This window comes from Scardinius erythrophthalmus, assembly GCF_964197995.2.
Source record: "Scardinius erythrophthalmus genome assembly, chromosome: 5".
In the NCBI taxonomy this organism is placed as follows: Eukaryota; Metazoa; Chordata; class Actinopteri; order Cypriniformes; family Leuciscidae; genus Scardinius; species Scardinius erythrophthalmus.
In genome coordinates, this window is record NC_138225.1 from 8308884 (window position 1) to 8335769 (window position 26886).

At 34.7% G+C, this 26886-nt stretch overlaps 1 protein-coding gene across 1 annotated transcript; it reads right to left on the minus strand.

The window, feature by feature from the left end:
- Positions 1–1265: 1265 nt before the first annotated feature.
- On the minus strand, positions 1266–26629 carry castor1 (cytosolic arginine sensor for mTORC1 subunit 1). Its single transcript, XM_081366983.1, has 9 exons — positions 26325–26629; positions 18666–18736; positions 15831–16024; positions 13156–13291; positions 11713–11836; positions 8979–9089; positions 8806–8888; positions 4519–4613; positions 1266–2806 (listed from the first exon to the last, which is right to left on the minus strand). The coding sequence occupies exons 1-9, from the start codon at positions 26435–26437 to the stop codon at positions 2738–2740; spliced, it is 996 nt and encodes a 331-aa protein (XP_081223109.1). The 5' UTR covers positions 26438–26629; the 3' UTR covers positions 1266–2737.
- Positions 26630–26886: the final 257 nt, after the last annotated feature.

The window sequence follows — 26886 nt, forward strand, 5'->3', positions numbered from 1 at the left end:
CGGTATAGTTCAATCCTATGACAGCGGTGTTGCGTTCAGTCCAAGATGGCGGAGCTGCAGCTCTGCGCATGGGTGAGTTTGTTGCAATGGAACGTTCTATTGAGTTTCGCCTCTTGTTACTTCTATACTCTTTGCTTCAAAAATGCTCTTCAGAAACCTACGGGTGACGTCACGGACAGTACGTCCATTTTTTTTACAGTCTGGTGTTAACACGTAAATTATTAGACATTAGCACCACATAATGGTTTGGTGCTCTTGCTCAAACACACAGAACCTTGTTAGATTAAGCTTGTAAAAAGATGTTTTTAATGTGAAAATACATGTTGAACAATGTCTTTTCAGATTATAGGATACAACTACATATAATAATTATTTTAAATGGGCCTATTTAGACAGTTAAGTTAACTATAACTAATCAAGCCCTGAAAGGCATGACCATTTTCACAATCACGATTTTTGGATAATTACACATTTCTCCAAACAGTATTTTCATGTACACTTATAGCATATTTCTAAAGCATCTTTTTATAATTTATAAAAGCCCCTTCTGATAACACCATTGAGCCTTATGAATCTGAGATGTGCTGAGAGTGCATTGTTTTGTGGTGTTTTTCGAAGTTAATTATATATATATATATATATATATATATATATATATATATATATATATATATACAGTGCTATGCATAAGTTTAGACACCCATGCTAAAGTTGACTAAAAAGAGGAATAAAAAATCATCTTTTGGAAATTGAACTTAATGCCTTAATAAAAAAAAATTAGGAAAAATCCAACCTTTAAGGACTCCAATTTTCTTTGTGAATGAATAATGTATCGTAAATAAATAAATGTTCTTCCTTAAAATACAGGGTGCAGAAGTTTGGACACCCCTATGTTAAATTCCCATAGAGGCAGGCAGATTTTTATCTTTAAAGGCCAGTTACTTCATGGATCCAGGATACTATGCATCCTGATAAAGTTCCCTTGGCCTTTGGAATGAAAATAGCCCCACATCATCACATATAACACGTCATTTACGCGTTAACACGTAATTACGTGTTTACACGACAGTTTCACACGTTTTGGCCCTTTTGGCCTTCCATACTTGGGAACCACATGACATGATCACACGAGGACAAGGGAATCACATGACAAAGGGGAGCATGCACAAACAGTGCATGCATATTAAAGTGATCACATAAGGTTATTCGAAGTGTTGTGACTGTATGCATGACCCTTTAAACACAATTTGAACAAATGCCAAACATATTTTTATAATTGTTTATTGATCAAGCAGCAGCAGTTACAAATGTGTTATGTATGTTATTCCTTTGACACTGTATAAAATGTACCAAAAATGAAATTAGTTAAATGCACCAAGTCTACAAAAAGCAAGGAAGAATAACAAATGCTCAGAATCTTTACTCACCTATACAATCAAAAAGTTTTTACACACCAGTAACCTTGGTCTTTGCCAATATTGTAGAAATTAGATAAAAATGAACATATGAAAATAGCTCCTTTATGGCATTGTAGTAACAAATATTTTCTTAATATACAATTTTCTTTAAACCGTGATCTCAAAAAGCACTTTGACAATTATTCTAATGCTGCTTTAGTGCCCTGAAAACACTATCACCATATAAAGAAAAAAAGTTAACATAAAAAAGTGTTAGCAAATGCAGAGTCACACACACAATATTCTATACATTTATGCTAGTGTTTGTTTCAGCAGCTCTTCCAAAACATTGAGCTTATTTGTAACAAAGATATATTTCTGTCTAGAAAGAGCTTCATTCATTTACCAGATCTGATTCCTGGATTTATTAGTGATTGTGCCAACAAAATATAAATCAATTAGTGCATTTCTCATTGCGTGAACCCCTGCAGCTGAGATTCTCCATTAGCTCATTATAAAGATAGCTGGAAAAAGTTTTCAATGTAATTTTAAAAGCTATTTTTGGGCCCCAATCAAAAGGTTAAATGAACTATCGATTTGTGTATATATCTGTGCTTGGTTCACTAGTAGTGACCAAAATAGGTCACAAAACAGCAGCCTATTCTGACATTAAACAAATAGCAAATGAAACTTTAAGGCCACACTAGAGCTGGGCATGTTTAGAGCTCGCAAAATAATTAAACGAGATCCCTCATAACGGTTTGACTTCAGTATTTGCGATATGCTAGAAATGCTCATTTAATAGTAATCAGTATTATCACAATCAGTAACTGCTTTTCTAAGTGCAATGTTTAAATGACACCATAAGTTGCTACACCGATTAAAATTCCTTTTGCTTGACCTCAAACAGCATTACGTAAAAAAAAGAAAAAGAAAAAAAAACTGATTCTGACAACACTGGAAGACTTGTGCAATACTCAAAGTATTTTTTTGCAGAACATAATGGCAGCAGGTAAACCAAACAGGGATTTCTGGTTATGCATTATAATTACCCCTGAAATTAAGAAATAAACGTCCAAAATCAATAGCGTCCTCTAATCTTACAATTCCATTGAGAAAAAAAGTGCTTCAAACAGTCTAGCATTAAAAAGCTACGTCAATGTCCTTTCAAATCAGTCATGTAAATACTTTGATTCTCAGTAATGGGATTTAATCAGCACTGCTGTTTCTGCAAACCCAAGATCTCAAATGCAGTGACTGAAGCACCTCTGGTCATGTGGAATAATACTGTGTTAGTGGCAAGATCCACCGTGAAGGTCCTTTTCAAGCTGAAGATGCATTCAACTGGAGATGTCTTTCCTCTGAGCTTGAAGCATCTCGGTCACGCTCACAATATCTTCTTCGGGCACCTGAGGCAAAAAAAGGTTGCGAATTAGATGACACAAAAACACAGGGATGATCACATCCCATCCAAAAATGCAATATTTGTTAGGGATGGGGACATGCTGTAAACTGAACAACAGTTTTCTCGTATGAAGCGTTTTTTTTTTTTAGGATTGGCGTAAACAGAGACGCATCATCTCATACTCACCTGGATCAGGGTATTCCAGAAAGCAGGTTATGTGACAAGCGGATAACCTCAACTTTCGGTTCCAAAAACAGAGGGTATGTAAGCCATTGCCGTTTAAAAGTTTGGGATCTGTAAGATTTTTAATGTTTTTAAAGGAAGTCTCTTATGCTCACCAAATTTATTTAATTAAAAATAAAAACCCTGTAATATTGTTACATATTATGACAACTTAAAATAACTGTTTTCTATTTGAATATGTTTTAAAATGAAATTTATTCCTGTGATGCAAAGCTGAATTTTCAGCATCATTACTCCAGTCTTCAGTGTCACATGATCCTTCAGAAATCATTCTAATATGCAGATTTGCTGCTCAAGAAATGTTTATGTATGTACAATGTTTTTTTAAGGATGCTTTGATAAAAATGTTACCGATCCCAAACTTTTGAACGGTATATATGTATTATATATATATATTTTTTTTTTTCTTTTTTTATATATATATTTTATAATCTTTAATTTATTATGAGAAGAAAGAGATAGAGGAGAAACATGAAACTAGCTCAATTAAGAAATTGGCTGACTGAGACAATGGTCAATTATACAAAAATGTTGTGATTGACCAATCAGAATCAAGTATTCCAGAGAGTCATGTAATAGACATGTACAGTCATGCAATTCACATATCCGGTGTTCTCAGAAGCAGAAGTTGTCATACAGTAGTTGGGTAAACTTCTATAGCGGTGAATGGGAGACAACAGAAAACATATTTTGTATTTGCATTAGCAAAAGAAAAAGAAATCTGTGATACCATTTCCACGACTTTCCAGAAGAAGAAAAAAAAAAATTCAATAATGGAGAGAAAGTCATGTCAAATTTGCCGTCACTCCCTCAGCCATTGTAATAGAAACACCCTAAAAATGTTGACAATTTTTTTCTGACATTTACAGCCAAGGTAATATAACACGAAGTATAGCGTTATTATTTAAATATTAAAAACTTTGCTAGATTTGTTATGTTGATAATCACAGTCTGTGAAAAGGGTCCATGCAATACATTTTAATATCAGATGATAAAGCTGATGATCTGATGATGAGTAAGAATGACCTGTGACCAATAGGGAACCAGACACCGTTTCTGCTAAAATTCTTATGGGTTTCCAGGAAAAGTGGAAAAGAACATGAAAATGATTTAACACGTGACATAATGGAAATAAACAAAGGCGGTGTTGCAGAAATCGTCCAGTCAGAGCAGATTCTGAAATTCTTCTGTTTGCTGATTATTAGGCAACCACTTGTCCTCCCGTTGGTCAATGTCACGTAAATATCAAAAATGATTCAAATCTACTAAATATAAATGCACTAAACTATGCATTCTAGACTGTAATGTCAGTAATCACATAATAAACCCAAATTAATAATGCACTTATTTTGTATTATATTAAACATTGGGCACCCTGATCTCTAGATGTGTGGAAAACCCACATCGGTTAACTATTACATAGAGCTCAAGCATTATGTGTAAAAAAAGAGAGAGAGAAAATATAAAACTTACCAGAGCATGATCAAAGCTGAAGGTGCTGATGTAATACGCTGATATATCACTGTCTGCAAGAGGCTGAGAGATTTGAGCAACTATCCCACATTCATCTGCAAAAGGAGACCGAGAGTGAGATAACAGTCAATATTTGGAATAAATCAAACTTTCAGATTTTATCTATTCTTCTATCGCCCAGCTAAACAAATTTCGTTATTGTATGACTGATTGGATCAGTAAGAAAAACATTACATTTATATTAGGGGTGACCCCGAATAGGCGAAGATTCGATGCTTCGATTGGAGGAGCCTGATTCGACTACCGATCTCACGGTCGAATCTTCGCAGAGGTGTTATGAAACGAGGATCATGCCACTTTGGCTATATGAGGGCACTCAATGTCTGATTTCACATAGAACTACCGTTTCCTGTCAATACGTTAATATTCAGCCTATTATGATAATGCTGTATATAAAAATGTACAAAGAAAGAAGCTTTTAATAAGCATAAGTTTCACTTTCAATCCGTGTCCGACAGAGGAGCGTCTTGGCGGCAAGGATTTATATCTTTAACAATGTCTGGGATAAGAAAATCTAAAGTGTGAATGTAAACCATCAGAAAGGATATTCTCCAAGGCTGGATTTAGCATCAGGAAAACTTTAACAAGTTGGTTTTCCACGGGACATTCTAAAATGCTTACCGTGAAAAAAGCTTTTAAAACTTTTAAAAGGCACTTTATCGTGGCTTAATGCATGTACACAGTACACACTTTATTAAGAATCCATACTATGTGCAGATAAGCAGATGAACCCAGAATATGAACGCAATGCGTTCCTCCTATAGTAAAGCGTTTTCTTTACATAATTTGATATTTTAATTGAACTATTTTAGGAGATTAAGTCGTTTTTCACGTTTAGTGTTTTAGAATCTATTTTATCTGCGTGCACAAAAGACTCCAACAGACACAGACAGAGTGAAAGCCTGTATTTGTTGTCTCGATCAGGTAGGGTACAAGTGATTTCAAAACTTTTCAGCCAGTTCTAATTTGATTTTTGGATGCTGTGAACATTTTTAGCTAAAAAGACTGCCACTCCAGTTTAGCATTTATTGTTGTTCTGCAGTTAAAAAGACAAAGTTGAAAATTCTGGCTACTATCGTTATTTGAATAATTTCTTTATTTTTATTTTATTTATTGATCTGTCAGGGTTATCTAATCTAACTATTTGTGGCTTGTGTTTTGAATATATGTTCCCCTGCACTTTAGGCATTTTGCACACATTTGCTCATCTTGTGACTTGATTCTGATGTATTTCGTTTTGTATTTTTATTTATTGGAAAGGTATATTCTGTTCTAATTTAATTTAGTACATTAATTGTTTATTTTTTCGGTGCATCGATGTTGTGCTGTACTTAGAGCCTGCTCGCACAGGTAATTAAGCCGATTTAATTTGATTTGATGTGAAATGCAAATCCTGTCTGCAGTGTGGCCTTTCTGGAGTTATTTATGTTATTTCTTAGTTTTATTGATCCAAAATGTTTTTATACATTTTCTTCTATATCTTTGTGTGATTTTCTGTACATCGCGGCTTTGAAATGTTAAAGCTCCGCCCCCAGCCCCATACACATGATTCGACTATTAGTCGACTATAGGCAAGACTTGACGATTCTGATTCGACTATGACAATCCATAGTCGGGGACACGCCTAATTTATATACATAGGCATCCTAACTAAAAACTCGTTATATTCATTCTAAAATAACCCTGGAACATATGCATCACAGTTTCCACACAAATATTAAGTGACTGATTTTGAATGCTCGTCATAGTCAGCAACTATGTGTCATACAAAACGTTGACTACGTGTAAAGTGAATGAGAGACTCACAATTTTAGACCAGAGATTCCCAAACTTTTGTTGTCAGCTTAACACCTTTGCCGTCAAATATTGACTTAATATAATATTTCAATATTTTAACAACACATTTGCAGATTCACAGTCACATGACATGCATGTAAACAAATATTTAAGGTGAGACCATTAAACTTCCTCAGTTGATTACTTACACAAGTATATAAAAAAAATGTATTACAAGTTTTAGAAATTTGTATGTTTAATTATGCAAATTAGGCATTATCTCATTAAATATGCACGGTTTTGCATATATTTTCGGTAGATAGATCTGACCATATGATAAAACCAGGTGTAAAATTCTTTTTTCATTTTGTTTACACACAAGATGAAAATAAAAACTCAGGATTTCAGGATATATGCTTTCATTACCTAGGAAATCAAAATATACTGTCCATAGCCATAAAAAAATTGATTTTCGCCATATTTTTTTTATTAAAATGTCACATAAATCAGGCCAGGAATGATTTATTAACAAATCCCTCTGAAAATATCTTCAGAATACTGCTAAGTGTATAACTGGAAAGTTTGGTGTACACAGGTGCTACATAGGCTGAGATGTTTGTACTGTAGAATGACAAAAACTCATTTTGAGAAAACGGCAGTTAAAGATTTAAATAACTCTAAATGAGAAATCGTCTTTACTTTAAATCCCCCTTTGGACATTCACGATTGGTTACTGATAGAAAGGAAATGCCCATATTTGGGTTACATAGCGTTGTGCAGGAGACTCAGAGCTTTACAACGATACCGGTCATGACAGACTTCAGTAAACAGACGGAGCTCGGCGCGACGCGTTTGAATGCAAACTTCCTGGTAAATTCGGGAGAAACTTACTGCCGCAAGTAAACAAAATGTAATAAAATAAACATCTTAATGTATATTTTCAACGTTTTCTTTATAGCAGCTTGAAAGAACACATATTGAAGGAGTAAACTAGCCCAAAATCTCAAAACTGACCACTGCATAAAAAATGTATGTTTTTGCCTGCCGTGTCTCGCCTTAATGGCTTGGTTTCACAGACAGGGTTTAGATTAAGACAGAATTATTCCTTAGTTCAGTTAGGACAGGGTTCACCAATCTCGGTCCTGGAGGGCCGCTGTCCTGCAGAGTTTATCTCCAACCCCAATTAAACAAACCTGAACCAGCTAATCAAGGTCTCACTAGGCATACTAGAAACTTTCAAACAGGTGTGTTGGAGCTGGTTGGAGCTAAACTCTGCAGGGACAGCGGCCCTCCAGGACCGAGATTGGTGAACCCTGAGTTAGGACATTCAAGTAGCTTTTATAAATGTGCCTTACAAAAAAAAAAAAAAAAAAGCATTACTGGTGTGCATCTTGAGACAAATCAATGTTTAGTTAAAATAGCACAAACATGAATTTATGCTCAAATATGCATTTAATTTGCATGTTTGTGAATTTTGAGGGTGTAGCAATGAATGGAGGGGTGTGTTTGATTGGGTTGATTACAAATATCAACAGTGGTCAACAACAATTCTCAGAAATTGCATACTACACCTTTAAAAGTGCCCCATTATGCTTTTTCGGATATATAATGTCATGCAGCGTGTAATATAGCTGTTTGTAAATGTAAAAGGTCTGGAAAGTTTTAAAGATCAAAGTGCATGATAAATGGAGTTATTGACAATTATTAACAAATTTGCATAATGCCAGGTCTTCATTGACTGCCCGTGAACAACGTCTACTTGGTAGTTTGACTCGCCCTCAGACACTATAGTTGTAGCTGAGACTGGAAGAGTTTGGTTTGTGTTGTCAACATGTCGAGGAGATGCTGTTTTCTGCGCTGTGAAAGCAAATCCACTTTTCACACACTTCCAAAGGATGAGGACTCGGCCTCGAATTGATACAGTAAAACCAACGCCATCGTAACTGTCCATATCACTGTGAATCAAGTGCTGAGGAAGATCCAGAGCTGAAATTCAGATATGGTAATGGATGTTTGGTTTTCGAAATGCACTGTAAGCGGTAGACCAATAACAACAGACTGGGTCATCTGACCAATCAGAGCAGAGTAAGAGGGGTTTAGAGAGACCGAATCCTTTATAGAAGCGTCTGAGAAAAGAGGTGATGCTGCAATGTATGTTGTGAGGTCATTAAGAGTGTTTTTTGACCTTGGATGCATGTAAACCTATCATAAGAAACTCCAAAACAATTAGGAACCTTTAAAAAAACATATTTGGGGCACTTTTTCAATTATTAGAATAAAAATAAAATAAAAATTATTAAAATGTGAATTTTTATATTGATACCTTGCAATGCTGAATGAATTATACCACAAGTACATTATTTTTTTCTTTTCTTTTACTGAGCTAACTGTAATGCATTGTGGGAATGTTGATTACATGGTGCCTTTGAACGTGTCTAAAAGAAAGCTCACCGAAGCCGAGAGGCTGCCCTCCTATTCTCACCATCCTCCAGAGCTCCCCAGAGGAGCTGGTGAAGAGAAGGTCAGCTGGGAATCTGACACAAACACACATTGGGTTTTTTTATTGAAATTTGCAACTAAAAAAGCTTTGATATCACCCATTCATGACTCTGTGAGGGTCTTACTGTCTCTGTGCTTCTGTGTCCATCACTAAGGAGACGTATCCATCAATCAGAGAGAAGGAGAAGAACTTGATGCATTCCATGTCCTGATCAACACTGGCGCCCTCTTTAGGACTGCAGGAGAAAAATGCATGAAAAAAACTCAATGAAAACAACACACATAAAAATGCTAATTTTTGTTATTTCAATAAATGGATTAGTTTGGAATGGGATATATTTTTATTTCATATATATAAAACGTAATGTTTCCAAACATTATAAAATATATATATTATAAAATATATATATATATTATAATGTTTGGAAACATTACAGGTTTTTTTTATATATTACATTTTTTTAGAAGTCTCTAATGCTTATCAAGGCTGCGTTTATTTGATCAAAAATACAGAAAAAAAAAACAGTAATATTGTGAAATATTTTTACAACTTAAAATAATAGTTTTCTATTTGAATATACTTTAAAAAATAATTTATTCCTGTGATGCAAAGCTGAATTTTCAGCATCATTACTCCATTTCTTCAGTGTCACATGTGACATCCAGTCTATCACATGATCCTTTAGAAATCATTCTAATATTCTGATTTATTATGAGTGTTGGAAACAGTTCTGCTGCCTAATATATTTGATGAATAAAAGGTTAAAAAGAACTGCATTTATTCAAAATAAAAAGATATTTTTTAATAATATAAATCTTTTTACCAATTTAACACATCCTTGCTGAATAAAAGTATTGATTTATTTCAAAAAAAGAAAGAAAAAAAATTACTGACCAGTAGTGTATATTGTTGTTACAAAAGATTTCTATTTTTAAAAAATTTGCTTATTTTTTTTATTTTTATTATAATTTTTGTACTTTTTATTCATCAAAGTATCCTAAAAAAGTATCACAGGTTATGAAAAAATATTAAGCAGCAGAACTGTTTCCAACTTTGATAATGAATCATCATATTAGAATGATTTCTGAAGGATCATGTGATAGACTGGAGTAATGATCCTGAAAATTCAGCTTTGCATCACAGAAATAAATGATAATTTAAAGTATAATAAATTGAAAACCAATTATTTTAAATTGTAATAATATATCACAATATTACATTTTTTTCCTGTATTTTTGATCAAATAAATGCAGAGTTGATGAGCAGAAGAAACTTCTTTCAAAAACATTAAAAATAATGTTTCCAAACTTTTGACATGTACTGTATATATATATATATATATATATATATATATATATATATATATATATATATATATATATATATATATATATATATACTGTATATATATATATAAAATTGTTTTTGAAATGTAACTCGATTACATATTTCACATGATTCAACTTATCCCTTGACATGAAACAAGCAATTTGTTTTTTTGGGAGAATTCTTTTTGGCTAACTCTTCTATGTCTTTGTGTTGCAGGTCTTATATAAAATATTAATCAAGATAACTTCAAAAGGAGCGAGCAAAGATGGGCATAACTAATGTCCCGCGCATTTCCAGATTATTATCTAAAAGGGTTTTTTTTTTTTTTTTTTTTTACACTAAATTATTTTTTATTAAATCAAAGAAAATGCCAACAAAGAAAAATAACTCTGTAGGTTAGCTGATTATCTTAAAAGTCCATAGATATCGCGGTCAGTTCATACTCAGTGTTACCAACTTAGCAATTTTGTTGCTAGATTTAGCAACTTTTCAGACTACCCTAGCAACTTTTTATTTAAAAAGCACCTAGCAACAAATTTAGCAATTTTTTTTATTTATTTGGCAACTTTTAGCAACTTTTGGAAAGTGATTCTAATCCAAACAACACACGTACAAGCTAGCTAAATAGACAGAGCGGTTCATTCATAATTCCTGTGGAAATCGCTGTGAAAACCGGAAAACAAAAGACAACGAGCGCAGGGGCGGGGCTGGTCTATATAGCCAGGCAGAGAGGCTGCGGGCGGCAGCAGCAGCAGTAGCATGCATTTTGCATTTTTGGCAAAATAGTTTAAACACATTTCATGTTTCACTGGTTGATAAGAAAATAGCCTACATTAAATGTAGTTGTAAAGTGTTTAACTGTACAATATCAATGTTGTATTTAAAAATGAAAAAATCTGATCATGAAAAAGTGTTGTTTGTATTACCCTACTTTTACAAATACTGTATGCATGTAGGCCTATGTATACATTATATATAATTATATATATATATATATATATATATATATATATATATATATATATTATATATATATATATATATATGCCTATTTATATATATTTTTTTATTATTATTTTTATTTTTTACAAACAAATCTAAATTAGCATTTCAAATAATAAACGTGTGACATAATGGCGTAGTGTTGCGTTGCGATTACGTAATGACGTCATAGCGCAATGACGTCACTACGTCATTTAGCAACTTTTAGCAACAAATTGATCTTGCTTTAGCAACTTCTCCTGAAAATTAGTTGGCAACACTGTTCATACTGCTGTTAACACTTTATCCAACAAGCGGTTGTGATGAGACCAGTTTCAGGTTTGGTCATGTGACGTTAGACAACTTACAGTATGCAAGTTATACAAGCGGGCAAATTGTGTGATAAACTGAAATTAGTTAAAGACGCCTCTTGGTGGCAGTAAATACCAATCAATTTGGGCCTGGTATTGTTGGTGCCAATCAGGTGGAAATGAAATACAAAATTCAAAGCAGTGAAAACAGCATCACTGCATGCCTGTGTTTCATACCTGTTTGAGTAAAACAGAACATCTATGAGGGTGGTGGCGATCGCTGGCAGAGTATCCGGATCCAAACTCATTACGCAAAACTGATTCTCAGGAATCAGCACTGGATGAACTGTTGCATGCGGAACTGAACACACACAAAATAACACTTTAAAATGTCAAAAACAATACTACCACTTGGAATACCAATACTTGTTTAAATGTACTAGCTGGTATTGAATCAACGTGTCAATACAAAACACTGGTACAATTATGAATTATTCAAAGAAAAGGGTGCGGTCAAGTGTTAATGACATCAGGAGCCAGATTTACTAAACAGGGCAAAGTGAGAACGCAATCCCGTAAAAGCGCCGATGGAAGTGGAAAGTTCTGAGCGTGATCCACTGACGACGCGCAAAATAAAGAACACAGACGCAGCCGGATCATTTCCATAATGACAATCTACCAAGAGCAGTGCAAATTAGAGTCTGGTTTCAGACATGCTTTTTTGAGGTGGTAAATAATGCCGCAAATACCAGTAAATTGACAACCGCAGACCTTAGTAAATCACCTTGCATGATTCATTTAAATACTTTCCTCCCATACATTTTGCATCTGAAAGGAAAACGCCTACAAATGCATTTGCAATGCGGTCAGCCGCAAAATTAACCCTGTCCGCACCTTTTCAGTGCTAATTCCTCACTGCGTGTCTTTAGTAAATCCTGACAGTAGTTTTTTTTTTTAATACCGTTTTTTTAAAGATGTTGGTAAATCTGCCCCCAGATCTTTTTATACCAGGGAGGAAGTTTTGAAATATTAAAACTACAATATGTTTCCATAGTATAATGAACTATTCTTAAAAAGATACATTTCACATTATTTGTCCTCTTCAAAACAAAACAAAAACAACAAAAAAAAGTTTAAGGGCAAGATGTGTGAAGAATACACTACAATTCAAAAGCTTGGGGCAAGTATGATTTTTTTAAGTACTTTTATTCATCTAGGATTCATTAAATTGACCAAAAGGGACAGTAAAATATTCCAAAATATTCCTATTTTAAATAAATGCTGTACTTTTGTACTTTCTACTAGTCAAAGAATACTAGAAATATATATATATATATATATATATATATATATATATATATATATATATATTACTGTCTCCATAACAATATTAGGCAGCACAAGGGTTTTCAACATTGATAATAATATGATTATCAATGAAGAAATCATCACATTAGAATGATTTCTGAAGGATCATGTGGCAATAAAAATTGAATAGATTTAATTTTAAAATATATTCAAAGTCATTTTAAATTGTAGTAATACTACTCAATAATAAAGTTTTTACTGTATTTTTGATCAAATATATGCAGTCTTGGTAAGCATAAGAGACTACTTTCATCATACCAACCCCAAACTTTGAACAAATTATATATGCCTTTCCTTTATGCGCTGTCTCACCCTCTCTTCCGTTTCGCTGAAGGCCGTTGCAGGCGTCCTGACTGTGGACAGGCACTGACTCTCCCCCCTCTTCTCTGAAAATATTAAACTCCTCCACTAGAGTCTCCACCACCACCGACAGGTCTTTCTCTCGCACCTAAAACACAAACATCCAGTTCAGTAAGTTGATCAAATACATTTTTATATAAAACTCCTAACAGCACTCCCTGAGGCGGCCATGTTTCTTTGGTACTTCAGTTTTAGCATGTGTTAGCACTTGTTATAAAAAAAGGCAAAACTTTATTTTACAGTGTCCTTGTTAAAGATGTTACAGTACATGTAGTTACTATAATAATAACTATAAATTATGCATAACCCTAAACCAAAACCTAATCATAACACTATATAGTAAGTGCATGTAGTTAATTCATATTTCTCAGTACTTAAATGTATGACAAGGGCACCTTTAACGTTGTTGTTGTTGTTGTAGCACCCCCCCGGTGGGTGACTATTTGGTTTTTCTTCTAAATGTCTTTTTTTTTTTTCTTCTTCTTTTTTTTTGGAAATCAAGGTCAAGGATTCAGAAAAAAGAAAAGAAAAAAATTCTGATTCTAGCACATAAATGTCCAGACATCATCACTTTCATTACACATCTACCAACTTATTAAAAACAAAAGGGGGTCATAAAATTGTAAAACATTTACAACAAGCAGGTGTGTTTGATGTTAGAACATGTTTCCTTAATACTTCATTTATTAACACTGTTCTGTGTCTCTGGGTTCAGCCAAATGTCCGCCGGCTCCACTTCTGTGTTTGTTGCTTTCTTTGCTTAGTAAATCACATTCACAGCACAAAGCTTTTTTTTCCCCCAACAACAAATAAGCAACAATTACATACAAATAATTATAAAATAATACTGCTGCGTTCCTGTCATGATAGAGTTATCAATTATCAATATCTAAAATAAATAAAGTTCACATTTACATCTAAGTTGGAAAGTTTATGGAAGCTCCAACTTCTCCTACTTGAGGGTTATGACATGCAAGAATAAATATTAAGGATAGTCACTGACACAAAACTTCCAGCCTAAACTCATCCAATTATTTTTAGGAAAGTTGCTGATAGGCTTGAATAAGAAATGTGTGTGTTATACGCAAATTTAACTTGTGCACAAAATTGGAATATTGCATAAAACATTTGCGAATAAAGTTTCCATCCAATGTGTTCCAAGAGAACAAAATGGTAACTTCCTGGGAAATTGCTGTAATAAAAATGGAAGTGTCTGCAATCGGGGGAAACCACTGTGGCTATTTTATCCTACATCATAAATGACTTGCATCTCAGAACGTGCAGACGAAATGCAATAAACTCTGTCATGCTATGCTGGTGTTTGGGAATGCAATAGAGGTGTAACGGTACATGTATTCGTCCTGAACATTTGTCTATTCGTCACGGTTCGGTGCAAACAGTCAGACAGCGAATACAGTCAGTCACAGGTGATCCACACTCCAATACAGAATGGAGCACGCGTGCTAATGCAATGCTGTTTGCTAACCGCCACAACAGGAAAAAGAGCAGAAGAAGAGAGGATCTATGCACCAACCCAAAACAATGGGTGCTTCTCAATACTCAGATGCTTCCTCGTTTCCTCACTCATCGGAAACTGATTGAACTCAGCCATTTTGAAGGGCATCTCAATTCCCAAAAGAAACGAGGAAGCTTCATGAGGAGTCATGAGCGAGGAAACACAGATGTATCCTTCCCTTGCATCCTGAGGGGGTGGAGCTAAGACACGAGGAAAAGAAACGAGGATGCACAAATAAGAAATGAGAAGCACCCGAGGAGTTTAGACGGCACGCAAGAGCTTGCTAGTACGCGCTCCACGAACTTCAAGGAAAGGAAACCGGGATGGCAGAAAGCGGCATTATTTTATAAAAGCAGAATGATTCGCTTTTATTGTGAGTGTACAATGACAAAAACAGACGAATGATGTCTTAAGGTCTTTGCACACTGAGTCAGATTTTTTTTCGTTTTTTTCGTATTCGTGATTCGGTGGCTCTGAATTGTCAAAACACCATTCAAAATGCTTGCTATGGATGCGAAAAATGCAGAAAAATCGAACCTTATCCGAATTTTTTTATGATGGACGAAAGTTTCAGAGGCAGTGTGTAAGCGTGATTGACATAACGTGGGGTCGTATTTATTTTTTAACGTGCGAAAATTTCGGACGCTAATTTTGGACTCCGTGTGCAAGGCCTTTACTCTTATCTGTATGACTAAAAATGACGGAGTACTTTAAGTTGTTTCCGCTGTTATAACGAGTGCCAATTTGTGTCGTGGAAGTTCAGTGAAGAAATATGCGAGCCCTTGGAATTCAATCATGTGAAACATGAAATTAAACCAAATCAAACTAAATTTTCAGATGCTGTGCAATGAAACTGATCCACTGGTAAGTCCAGTTATCCAATCACATCCACTCTTGAGGCAAAGTCACTTGAGTGTAGTGTTGCGCATTCCGAGATTTATTCGGAAATGTGTTTCCATCGTAGTTTAGGAGCATGTCTTATAAGATAAATATTTAGAATTTATGCGCACCTTGGCGTTTCCAAAATAATTGGCGATAATCCAAAATTTGCAGAAAAATAGGTGGATGGAAACATAGCCAATGATCTCAGAGACACAACACACTCGCTTACCAGAATAAAGTCGGTCTGATATGTAGAGAGCATGAACACGGACACATGCTGCTCAGCCAATGGAGCGATAACGGACTTGGCGATCTTGGTGACACCCACGGCCTGTGAGCTGCTGGAGGCGTTGCCATTGGAGACGACATTGAGCGGGAGCCAAGTAGAGCCCTCCACCTGTAAGTGCTCGGACAGCTGTAGCTCTGGAAGAACAGGATGATGGATCAGTCCGTATCAATCAAATATACCAGGTTTACATTCATTTCCTTTACAATCCAAACACATTTTACGACATTTGTAGAGAAAACACCATATTTTTAGTGGAGAACTTCATTGAGAAACTCATTCTGCACCGAATCATAGGGTGATTTTACTTGGTGGATTGATGCGATACATTACAGTTTAAAAGTTTGTGGTCAGTAATTGTTGGAAAGAATTTAATACTTTTATTCAGAAAGGATGCATTAAACTGATCAAAAGTGAGAGTAAAATAATTTAAAACATAACAAATTATTACTATGTAAAATAAATGCTCTAATAATAATCATCTATACACCAAATAATAGTTTACACATTCCAATATTGATAATAAGAAATGTTATTTGAGAATGATTTCTGCAGGATCATGTGACACCGAAGACTGGAGTAATGATGCTGAAAATTCAGCTTTGATCACAGGAAAAAATGTAATTTTCAAGAATATTCAAATAGAAAACATTTTTAAAATGTAATAATATTTCACAATAATATGATGTTTTTTTTATCAAACAAATGCAGTCTTGATGAACAAAAGACTTCTTTCCAAAAAAACCTTACTGACCCCAAACTTGTGAACAGTAGTGCATCTTGGGATCTTTTTGGACCTTAAGCCAATAAGCAAACAAACTCTAGCATCATGGCAGAGAGTTTTGCACAAGCAAACAGAACTCATATTTTCTTCAGATAAATGTAAAAATATAGTTGCATTACCTTATGCAATGAAACTAGTCTAATGAAATTACAGTATGACAGACTAAACCACAGAGCACAATAGGAAGTTATTTCTCACATACTGATTGTGTTAACACTTTAACCAATCCAGAGTCTATAATTATTCACAGAATTACAACAGGAAGTTGCAAATGTCTTCGTGGGCAGGCATGCACTTTGTCAGCATAAGAGATCAGAAATGAACAGGGTGATTCTGTAACCCATTAACACCTTGCACAGGATTATACGTCTTAGACATGCAGACCTCTCAAAATGAAAGAAAACATCTCGCTCTCGTATCAGAACACCTGCAAACAAACACTGCCTCTGAAACTTTGTTCCTATATAGTCTGTTTTGCCTTCCTGTAGACTATGAGAAGAGGAAAAGGTTTTTGCTGTAGAGTCGCAGGGGTTTGTCAGCACAGAGGAAACAGCTGTTTGGATCAGAGGCAAAGGACAGGGTTACAGAGGGGCTCGATACTAACAGCCAAGAACTCGGTGTACTGGCCACCTGTTCACTGATCAATGCTCCAGAGTCAATAGAGATCATTTGAGGCATTGAGAATCTTTTCAGGGATCAACAAAAACCAGGATATTTTTCTGCTGGTCTAATTGGGTCAGTAGTTCAGATTTGCATTTGCCCTGCTAATAATTAATGATAATAAATAAATGAATAGTAAAGTTCAAATAAATTAAAAAATCATTTAAAAAAATTATACTTTGAATGTGTCTTTGCTGAATAAATTTATTAAAAGTGACAGCAAAGACATTTATATTTAAGTTACAAAGAATTTCATAAAATATTAAACAGCAAAACAAATCAGCATATTAGAATGATTTTTTAGAAAAAAAATGTGTGACACTAAATACTGGAGTGATGCCACCACCCACCACAAAAAATAAATTGCATTTAAAATATATTAAATTAAAATAATTTAAATTATTATTAAAATAATAATAATAATTTACTAAACTAATTAATTACATATAAAATATAATTACAACAAACAAAAAAAGATTTAATAATTGTAATAACATTTGACAATATTGCTGTTTTTTTTTGTTTTTTTTTTAAATATCATTTTGATCAAAGAAATGTAGCCTTGGTGAGCATGAGAGTTCTTTCAATACATTTATAATTTATAAATATATATTTAGCAACATATTTTATACATAGTAGAAGGTAATGATAATTATCAATATTTCATGTTTTCTATTAATATTTCATGAAATGAATGATTAGTGTGTGCTGCTAGTAGAGATTAAGATCTTAAAAATCAAGAACTGATTATTGTGTTTTTTTATATAATTAATGTTTTATTGCTTCAAATACAAACAGCATCATTTTGAATAATGAACCTTTTTATCTGCAAAGTAAATCATGGAAAGCATTATTCTGTCCGTCTTGTTCAAGCATATCACATTTCCATATTCTTCACAATTCAATGCAGTTTCAAGTAATGAATCAAATAAAGACTGATTTCAACTTGAATTTAGTCACAAAAATAGAAAGTGTTTAAGTACTGAATATGCTAGCTGAATATTTTTGCCGCTGTATTTATCCAATCATGGCTGTTCACACTGCATATATGCAAATAAGAACAGTAACCCGGGGTTTAGAAATGTACAGTGTGAAATGTCAGATTATGAATCCCCAGGATCAAAGGTTGACAACATATAATTACCACAAACACAGAATTAAAAAAGAAATGATATAATTCTCAGTACATTCCATGGCAATGTGTGTCATCATCAACTGAACACAAGAGAATTAGGGGAGCAGTTTGTGTGTGTGTGTGTGTGTGTGTGTGTGTGTGTGTGTGTGTGTGTGTGTGTGTGTGTGTGTGTGTGTGTGTGTGTGTGTGTGTGTGTTACCTTTAAATCCCTCCTCATCAAGGACAACGGTGTAATTTTCCGGAGTTTCTGTGAGGCTGAAAAATTTGCATCTGTGAGAGAAAGAGAAAAGCCACAGGAGAGAGGGAAAACAAATAAAGGGAGAGAGAAAAAAACACGCAAAACAGACAGATCAGACATTGCATAAACAGACAAAAACAATGGCAGATTGTTGTAAAGAGTGTTCCAGCAGGGAGGCGTGGGATGGAGAGAGAAACCAAATCAGACCCTTTTGCAGAAAAAGTGAAAGCTGTTTTTTCTTTCACTGAAAGTTAGAGCCAACATCTGAAATTCATTCATCCGATTCTGCACTTCGGTTGATGCTGAACTGGTGTTGCGATTGATCAATTTGAGGTGAAGAGTTCTGCAAGAATGTGTGTTCGTGTGAATTGCTTTCTTCACGATGGGGTTTGACCCAAATATTTTAGGGGCCGGTCCAGGAACCCAGAACAACGTGCTCCACTTCATTCAGTCGATCTATTGTCTTAGAGCCACAGAGCTGAGAAGCAGCTGGGAATCATGGGAAAAAAACTCTTGAGCTGTTGAATTGTGCAAATGAAATCTAAGACTGGGTCATGAATTTGAACTGAAACCAAAGATAATACAGTAATATTGATATGATAGTTATGTACAGCAGTCATGTACTCTAATAACGTTAATTTATTAAGTTAAAAAAAATACACTACTGTACCTTTCAGAAGTTTGGGGTCTGTACGATTTTTTACTTTTTTTGAACAAGTAAAATGCTCACATTTATTTGATCAAAAATACACACACAAAAAAAAACAATATTGTGAAATATTACAATTGAAAATAAATTTTCTATTTTAATACATTTCAAAGTTGAGAAGTTTTCAGTGTCACATGATCCTTCAGAAATCATTCTAAAATGCTGATTTGCTGCTCAAGAAACATCTTATTATCAATGTTGAAAACAGCTGTGCTGCTTAATGTTTTTTTGGAAATCATGAAAGAAAATCATGAATAGAAAGCTTAAAATATGATTATTTTTAAATCCACCCTTGGTGAATAAAAATATTAATTTCTTCACAAAAATAAATTAATTAATTGCTGACCACAAACTTTTGAAAGGTGATACCTTTATACATTTACACTCAAAAAAGGTAAACAAAAAGATCGAATAGTTAGGCTAATGAATACTATTATAATTAATTCTCAACTTTGTCATACTACATTTGTGACCTCACAACACCCTTAAAGTTCACTCAAAAATAAATTCTGGCATAATTTACCATAATAAACCATTTTATTCCAAACATGTATGACTTTATTATTCTATGAATTTTTTTTTTTTCCTGTGCAATGACAATGGATGATGACTGAAAGTGCTTGCAAACATTAGTTTTGTGTAGCAATTTTATTTATTTATTTTTGCAATAGAAACCACTAAGAAACTTTGCTTTGACGTCAGTTCTCAGTCCGCTAGCATGGTGCACAGCACTGATTAACTTTCACATTAACTACTGCAGTTAAAGAAGACTGAAACACTATCAGACCACCAGTGCACCAGCCCTTATTTGAATGAAGAGCTGCTGTACACGACCCACAGGCCCAGTGCAGCTGATTCCTGTGCTGTCTGCAACTCAGCGGAATACAATCCGGACCCCAATGACTAGGCACATCAATCCAGGGGCCAAACAGAAGGAAAATAATACATCCCCACCCTCAGGGCTAACTCAGCACAGCAGCATTGTGTCAGCTAGTCTCACACTTCCTAACAACATCTAGAGCTCCCAGGGTTCAACTTCCTGTACGAGTTCCATAGCCTTCTAGAAAAAAGAGAAAACATAGGAGTGGTGTTAAACCAACATCCTCCAGAACGGTGAGAAAAGAGAGGGAACTATGCATGTTTTCTATATTGGTGCACTCTATTCAAAGTCTTTCCAAGTCAGAAAATAGATTTAAGTCATTATTAACTGTTAAATCCTTATTTTACCCTAGTTCTCCTATGCACGTTCATGAGAAAAGTAACAATGGGTATCATTCACTAATAATTATGTGAATTATTTGTATGCGTGTAATTTTACAAATACAGTATTTACTGCAGAGTAAGGGGTGTAACGGTTAAAATTACTCAGTTTGGTTTTTATCACGGTTTTAGGGTCACGGTTTCGGTTCGGTATGTGCTATGTTATTTGACTACTGTCAAATAAAAATAAAGAAAATAAGAACAAAATCAAATTACAAGCAACAGCACAAATAAATAAAATAGAACAAAGATACAAATAAAATAAACCATGCTTTTCAGGTTATTTAGGTATCTAACAATAGATTTCAGGTACATATATTCAATAAAGTAATCAAATGTAAAATAACACCGCACATAATCTTCACTGTATTTAATTAAAGATTAATCAATATAAAACGTACAAAAGCTATTCAGTCAAGAGCAGCGAGTGATTTTCTCATCTTTTGTTGATTAATATTAAATTATTTTGTTTGATTAATATTAAAAACAGACCGCAGGAATATTAGGCTGCTGTCACTTTAAGAAATAATTCATGATCCAGTACACTGATACAGATACACAATGCATTGTCTTTTTTTGACAAAAATTGTGATTGCGATTTAAAATTCGATTCAACAAAATTCCAGGTTTGCTGTACTTGTTTGTAGGGCTACACAATTTGGCCAAAATTTTGTGATTATATATCAATATGGCTATATCATAAGGTAACACTTTATTTTAAGGCAGTGGTTCTCAAACTTTTTTTGTCACGCCCCCCTTTAAACCTTTAAAAAAAATCTGATGCCACTTTATTTTTTACGCACTTGAATGCTGTTGCAACGGCTGTTTATTTTTGTTTTTTTTCTGCTGATCTCCTGCGCCCCCCCCTGCAATCCAACACTTTGAGAACCACTGTTTTAAGGTGAAGCAGTTACACGTGACTGACTACATGTACTTACTATAGTAATAACAGTAAATGATGCATAATTACAAGTAACTAACCCTAAACCAAACCCCAACCCTAACAGTAACACTAAGTAGATATAGTTAATAAATATTACTCAGTACTTATTTGAGTAAGTACAATGTAACTACGTCACCTTAAAATAGTGCAACCATCATCATTACAATAATAAATATAGCTGCAAGCAGCAATTAAGGGGCCAAGCACAAAGAAAGCACGATAAGTCATGACAGCATGGCTGGGAGCATCAGACAGAAATTACTAAAAAACAAATATTACTATTGTAATATTTCATTGTAAAATAAAAATTGCATATTGAAGAAAAAAATTATAATACTCATATAAGTTAAACCATCAAAGATAAAAAAAACGCTGAAAAATGCTCCTCATTTCTAGTTTTGAAAGATGGTTGGCCATGTTGTGTTCCCAAATGCATGTTAAAGTGACTCAAAATTTAGAGCTAATTATTTACTACGGCATTTACTGCATCTGCTTATTTACTACAGAGCCAAGCCGCTTTAAACCGCTGCAAACACTGGCAGATGTGTGTAAGAGCACAGTGTCGAGCTTCACTCTGAGACGCATGCATATATTTAATTAAATCAGAGCCCTTGCAATTTGATAATTGCACAAAGCCATAACTGCAATTTCATTTTATTTCAATTAATCATGTACAGCTGTGGCCAAAAGTATTGTCAATGACCTAAATTTTGTGTTTGTAGATTATTTTTCACATGTTTCTATGGTATACTGGAAATCCATGATTTGTATTTCCGAAGTTTTAAAGGCTTTTATTGTCAAAAAAAAAAAAAAAAAATATCTGCAAAAAATTTGCAATTTGCTCTGGCATGCTGGATATCAGCTTCTGGGACAAACCCTGACTGATGGTGATGCATTCTTGCTTTATTAGTGTCCGAAGTTGATCACAATTTGTGGACTTCTGTTTGCCCAATCGCTATTTGAAGATTGACCACAAGCTCTTTATAGGATTAAGATCCTGGTAGTTGCCTGGCCATGGATCCAAAATGTCAAAGTTATGATCTCCGAGCCAATTCATAATCCCTCTTGCCTTGTGACATCATGCTGGTAAATGCATGGATCATCACCAAATTGCTCCTGGGTTGTTGGGAGAAGTTGTTCTGCGGGACGTTTTGATACCATTTATGGCAGGGTTTTTGAGCAGAATTGTGAGAGAGCCCACTCCCTTAGATGAAAATCAACCCCACACATGGATGGTCTCAGGATTCTTCTCAGTTGGCACGACACAGGACTCATGGTAGCGTTCACCTTTTCTTCTCCAAACAATCAATTTTCCAGATGTCCCAAACAGTCAGAAGGGGGCTTCATTAGAGAAAATAACTTTGCACCAGTCTTCTGCTGTCCCATCCTTGTACCACCTGCAGAATTTCAGGCTGATGTTTGTTTTCTTTGAGAGAAGTGGCATCTTTGCAGCCCTTTTTGACATGCTTATATTAATATTGAGGAGTCAGGAGGAGACGTCCTGGTGCTTGCTAGACACTCTGGGACGTCCTGAAGCCTTCTTAACTGCAGGTGAACCTCTCCGCTTGAAGCTCTTGATGATCCAGTAAATGGCTCTTTCAGGTGCAATAATCTTTGTAGCAATTTTTTTTGCATGTGATGATGTTTGGATGTAACCATTTGAACACAAGAACACAATGATTGGAAGCAATTCTTCCCTCCTTTTATAGCAATCAGTTTGCTCTAGTAATCCAATCAGAATGATGAGATTTTACTTGACTTAAGGGTCTGTTTACATGACACCGTTTTCAACTATAAACATAAAACTTTTATGCATTTTGACCGTTTGTTTACACGACAACGGCGTTTTGGGTGCCTGAAAACGCAAACTTTTGAAAACGGGTTTCCAAGTGCTAGTTTTTGAAAATGGTCTCCGTGTAAACAACAAAAAGGCGAATCTCTAAAGACAATGACGTCACGCACATGCGTATCACGTGTTCAGTCTAGTGTTTCATTGCCATCTAATGGCCTGGCAGCAGAAAATGGCATTTTTAGTCGTTTTCGCGGGTCCGTGGGTCCGTGTGAATGGGGATCGTTTTGACAATGGTGTCATCTACATTTTAAGCATATCTTGTTGTGTAAATGTACCCTAATACTTGTTAACACTTTACCATTTGCTGATGATATGATTAGTGAAATTATGTTATTATCAAACAACTTGTGCCAGGGCTAAAAAACTGTGAAATTTGGGTTTTTGTGATAAAGTTTTTTGGCCAATGAAGCTTTTTGCAATTATTTCAAATGCATCTGATCAATCTGCACAATAATCTAGAAACAAATTGAATCAACATTACAACAACTGAAGCAGCAAACTTTGTGAAACACAAAATTTATGTCACTGTCAATACTTGGCCATGATTGTAGTCTATGACTAAAAGTTTATTTATCCATGTAATATTTCATCTTAACACGTTTAAAACGTTTGAATGCAGATTTTAGTCACTGTGCTCATAGCTGTACATGTGGAGAAAATAACATTAACAGATGAGATCTTGTATTTGTGTGAGCACCCCTTCTGACTTTTGAAAGCATATTCACCCAAAAATGAATTTTTTGTCACCACCTACCATCATAACATCAAGAACCAATGCTGCTTGGTGTCAAGCTATGTTTCCATCCATCTATTTGTATGTGCATTTTGGGATGTTGCATTAAAAAAACTGGATGGAAACGCCAAGATGCGCATCAATACATTTTTTTTTTAAAAACTCTTACGTATGCACTCAATTTAGGAGGATACTTTTTTTTTTTTTATCCGATAAGCCGACATGCGCATAAACTACAATGGAAACACACATAAATCCCTCGATGCGCATCAAAAAACTAACATGTCTTTGCTTCACTGGACTAACCAGTGGATCAGTTTTATTGCACAGCATTTGTTGGTTTGGTCATTCAGAAATACCTAGGCCAAAGTCTGATATAATGGTATAATGACCAATGTACCAATGATAATTGGTATAATGACCACCTAGAAGCGTCTAAAATGCATCTGAACGCAAGATAACACGACAGTGTTTATTGCGTTTCGTATGCACACTCTGAGTCATTTATGATGTAGGAAAACAAGCCACAGTGGTTTCCCCGATTCCAACTTCCATTTTTATTACAGATATTTTGCATCAATTTCCCAAGAAGTGATGATTTTGTTCTCTTGAACACACGGGATGGAAACTGCGCTTTATTCGCAAATGATTTATGTGATATTCCACTTTTGCAAATAAGCTAAATTCACAACTTTGGATGGAAAGATAGCCAATGATTGAAATTGGCATGGCAAGTTTGAATATGCACTATATTTAGGAAGCTACAGTTTCACTGGATTTTCAGAGAAAAAAAAAAAAACATGCATTTTATTTCACGAAAGCTATGTATTGTTTCAGAAGACTTTGAATATAGAGGAATGTATTTTAGGAACAATATGAGGGTGAGTAAATGGTGAGAGAATTTCTGGGTGAACTATACCTTTAATTTCTGCATTAAAAAGGGCTTAGATTTAGGCTTAGGAAGTGATATGCTAAACTCTGGAGCATTATCTGTAGCATTCAAGGTTCTGGAAAGTTCAACAAGATATGGCTGAACGAACCAGAAAAGGCATACTGAATACACAAACACAAGCTTTTTCCAAGCTCTATGGGATCCAATCCTGAAAGTCTCCACAGACTTGAAAAAAAAAAAAAAACAGCCAATTCAATGGCATTAAGCAGATACTAAAGTCACGCGACGCACATTGACTTTCATAGTTGAAAAAAAAAAAAATATGAATACTATAAAAAAAAGTCAGTGGCTACCGTCAACTGTCTGGTTACCAACATTCTTCAAAATATCTTCTTTTGTGCTCAGCAAAAGAAAGAAACACACAGATTTAGAACAACTCTAAGGTGAGTAAATTACAAAATGTTCCTTTTTGGGTGAACTATCCCCTTTACATCGGTGACATTTTACAATCACATTGTAAAAAAAGAAAGAAAAAGAAAAACAACCCTGCCAACAATCTTCCTTTTCCATAGATGTCACTCCATGTGTGCCATTTAGTAAAACATTACCCAAACCCAAACTTTTATTCAAGTGTAAAATTTAGAGTATAACTCAACACATTAACCCAGACAAAAGTAATGTTTTGATGTTGCAGTACAAATTATGTGTTAACTGTGAAATGCGTATTCCACACTCTACTTAGGAAATGCATTGTATAAATGCATATGCATATACATTGAAAAAGTTTTATTTTGTCCCATGTTAATTTACTCTAACGCGAGGTTTGCATAAAAATGTAACTTATTAGATGCATGTCAAAACCTGCATGCCCAAGTATGTTGTCCAGGTAGGCAGCACACTAGGTTTGAGTTAGCCTACAGACATTATTTCAAGTCATTTACAAAGCTGAGCACAAGAAATTGCTCACTTAATGAAAACAGCTTCCTTTTAGCTAACGTTATATCAGTGTGCAACTGTAAGCTTACAAAGGCCTCATCATGTGCATGATTTGACATCATTTGGTTATTTATCATTTCTCCAAACTAACCAAAACAGGGTGAGGCTCTTAAGTTGCAGTTGAACACACTGCAAACTATGTACTTGAATTGGTGTCTAGACTAGATATATTAATTGCATCATCAAACGCGCAATAACATGTTTGCAAACTCATACAGGCGTTGACTGTTCTTACCTCGTCCTGTTTCTTAGAAATATCAGTTTGATCAGAGGATGGGTATAATGTTCCAGACCAGATTTGCTGATACAAGTGACCCTTAACCTGTGGTCCAAGATGTGCAGGTCCATCGTTTACTGGTCCACCAGGAAGACGCCGTTGAAAATGTATTCTATATACAGTGCAGGTGGGCGCGTTAAATAACGCTACGCGAGATCCGCCTATGTTATGTTACAAGACCCTGCGATCAAAACGCTTTCATCCTCGTGCATTGCTGGTGGCTGACTGGTGGGAGTGACACATTCGATGTAATTCGATTCGAGAAATAATTGGAAAGTGGATCTAAAGAAATGTTTACAATTTACATTTACAGTTGGCTTCCTTCAGGGGGCGTTTGGAGCCTCGGGAAGCTCATTCGAATTCACTCTGCACAATATGCACATATTTTTAATTATTATTTTAAAGGCTTGTCACCTGTCACATGAATAGATATCTACCCTAGCAAGCTGTTAAAAATGATTTTATTTATTTTTTATCCATATGAAGTCATTACAAGTGATCATTAGACATGTGATTGGTC

What these genes read in the sequence shown, in the direction of transcription:
- castor1 (XM_081366983.1), bottom strand. Translation starts at nt 26,437, where the DNA reads ATGGACCTGCACATCTTGGACCACAGGTTAAGGGTCACTTGTATCAGC. An exon ending in TTTCTAAGAAACAGGACGAG is followed by an intron (nt 18,737 to 26,324) that starts GTAAGAACAGTC and finishes TTTCTCTCACAG; the next exon opens with ATGCAAATTTTTCAGCCTCA. An exon ending in TCAGCTTTGATCATGCTCTG is followed by an intron (nt 2,807 to 4,518) that starts GTAAGTTTTATA and finishes TTTTTGCCTCAG; the next exon opens with GTGCCCGAAGAAGATATTGT.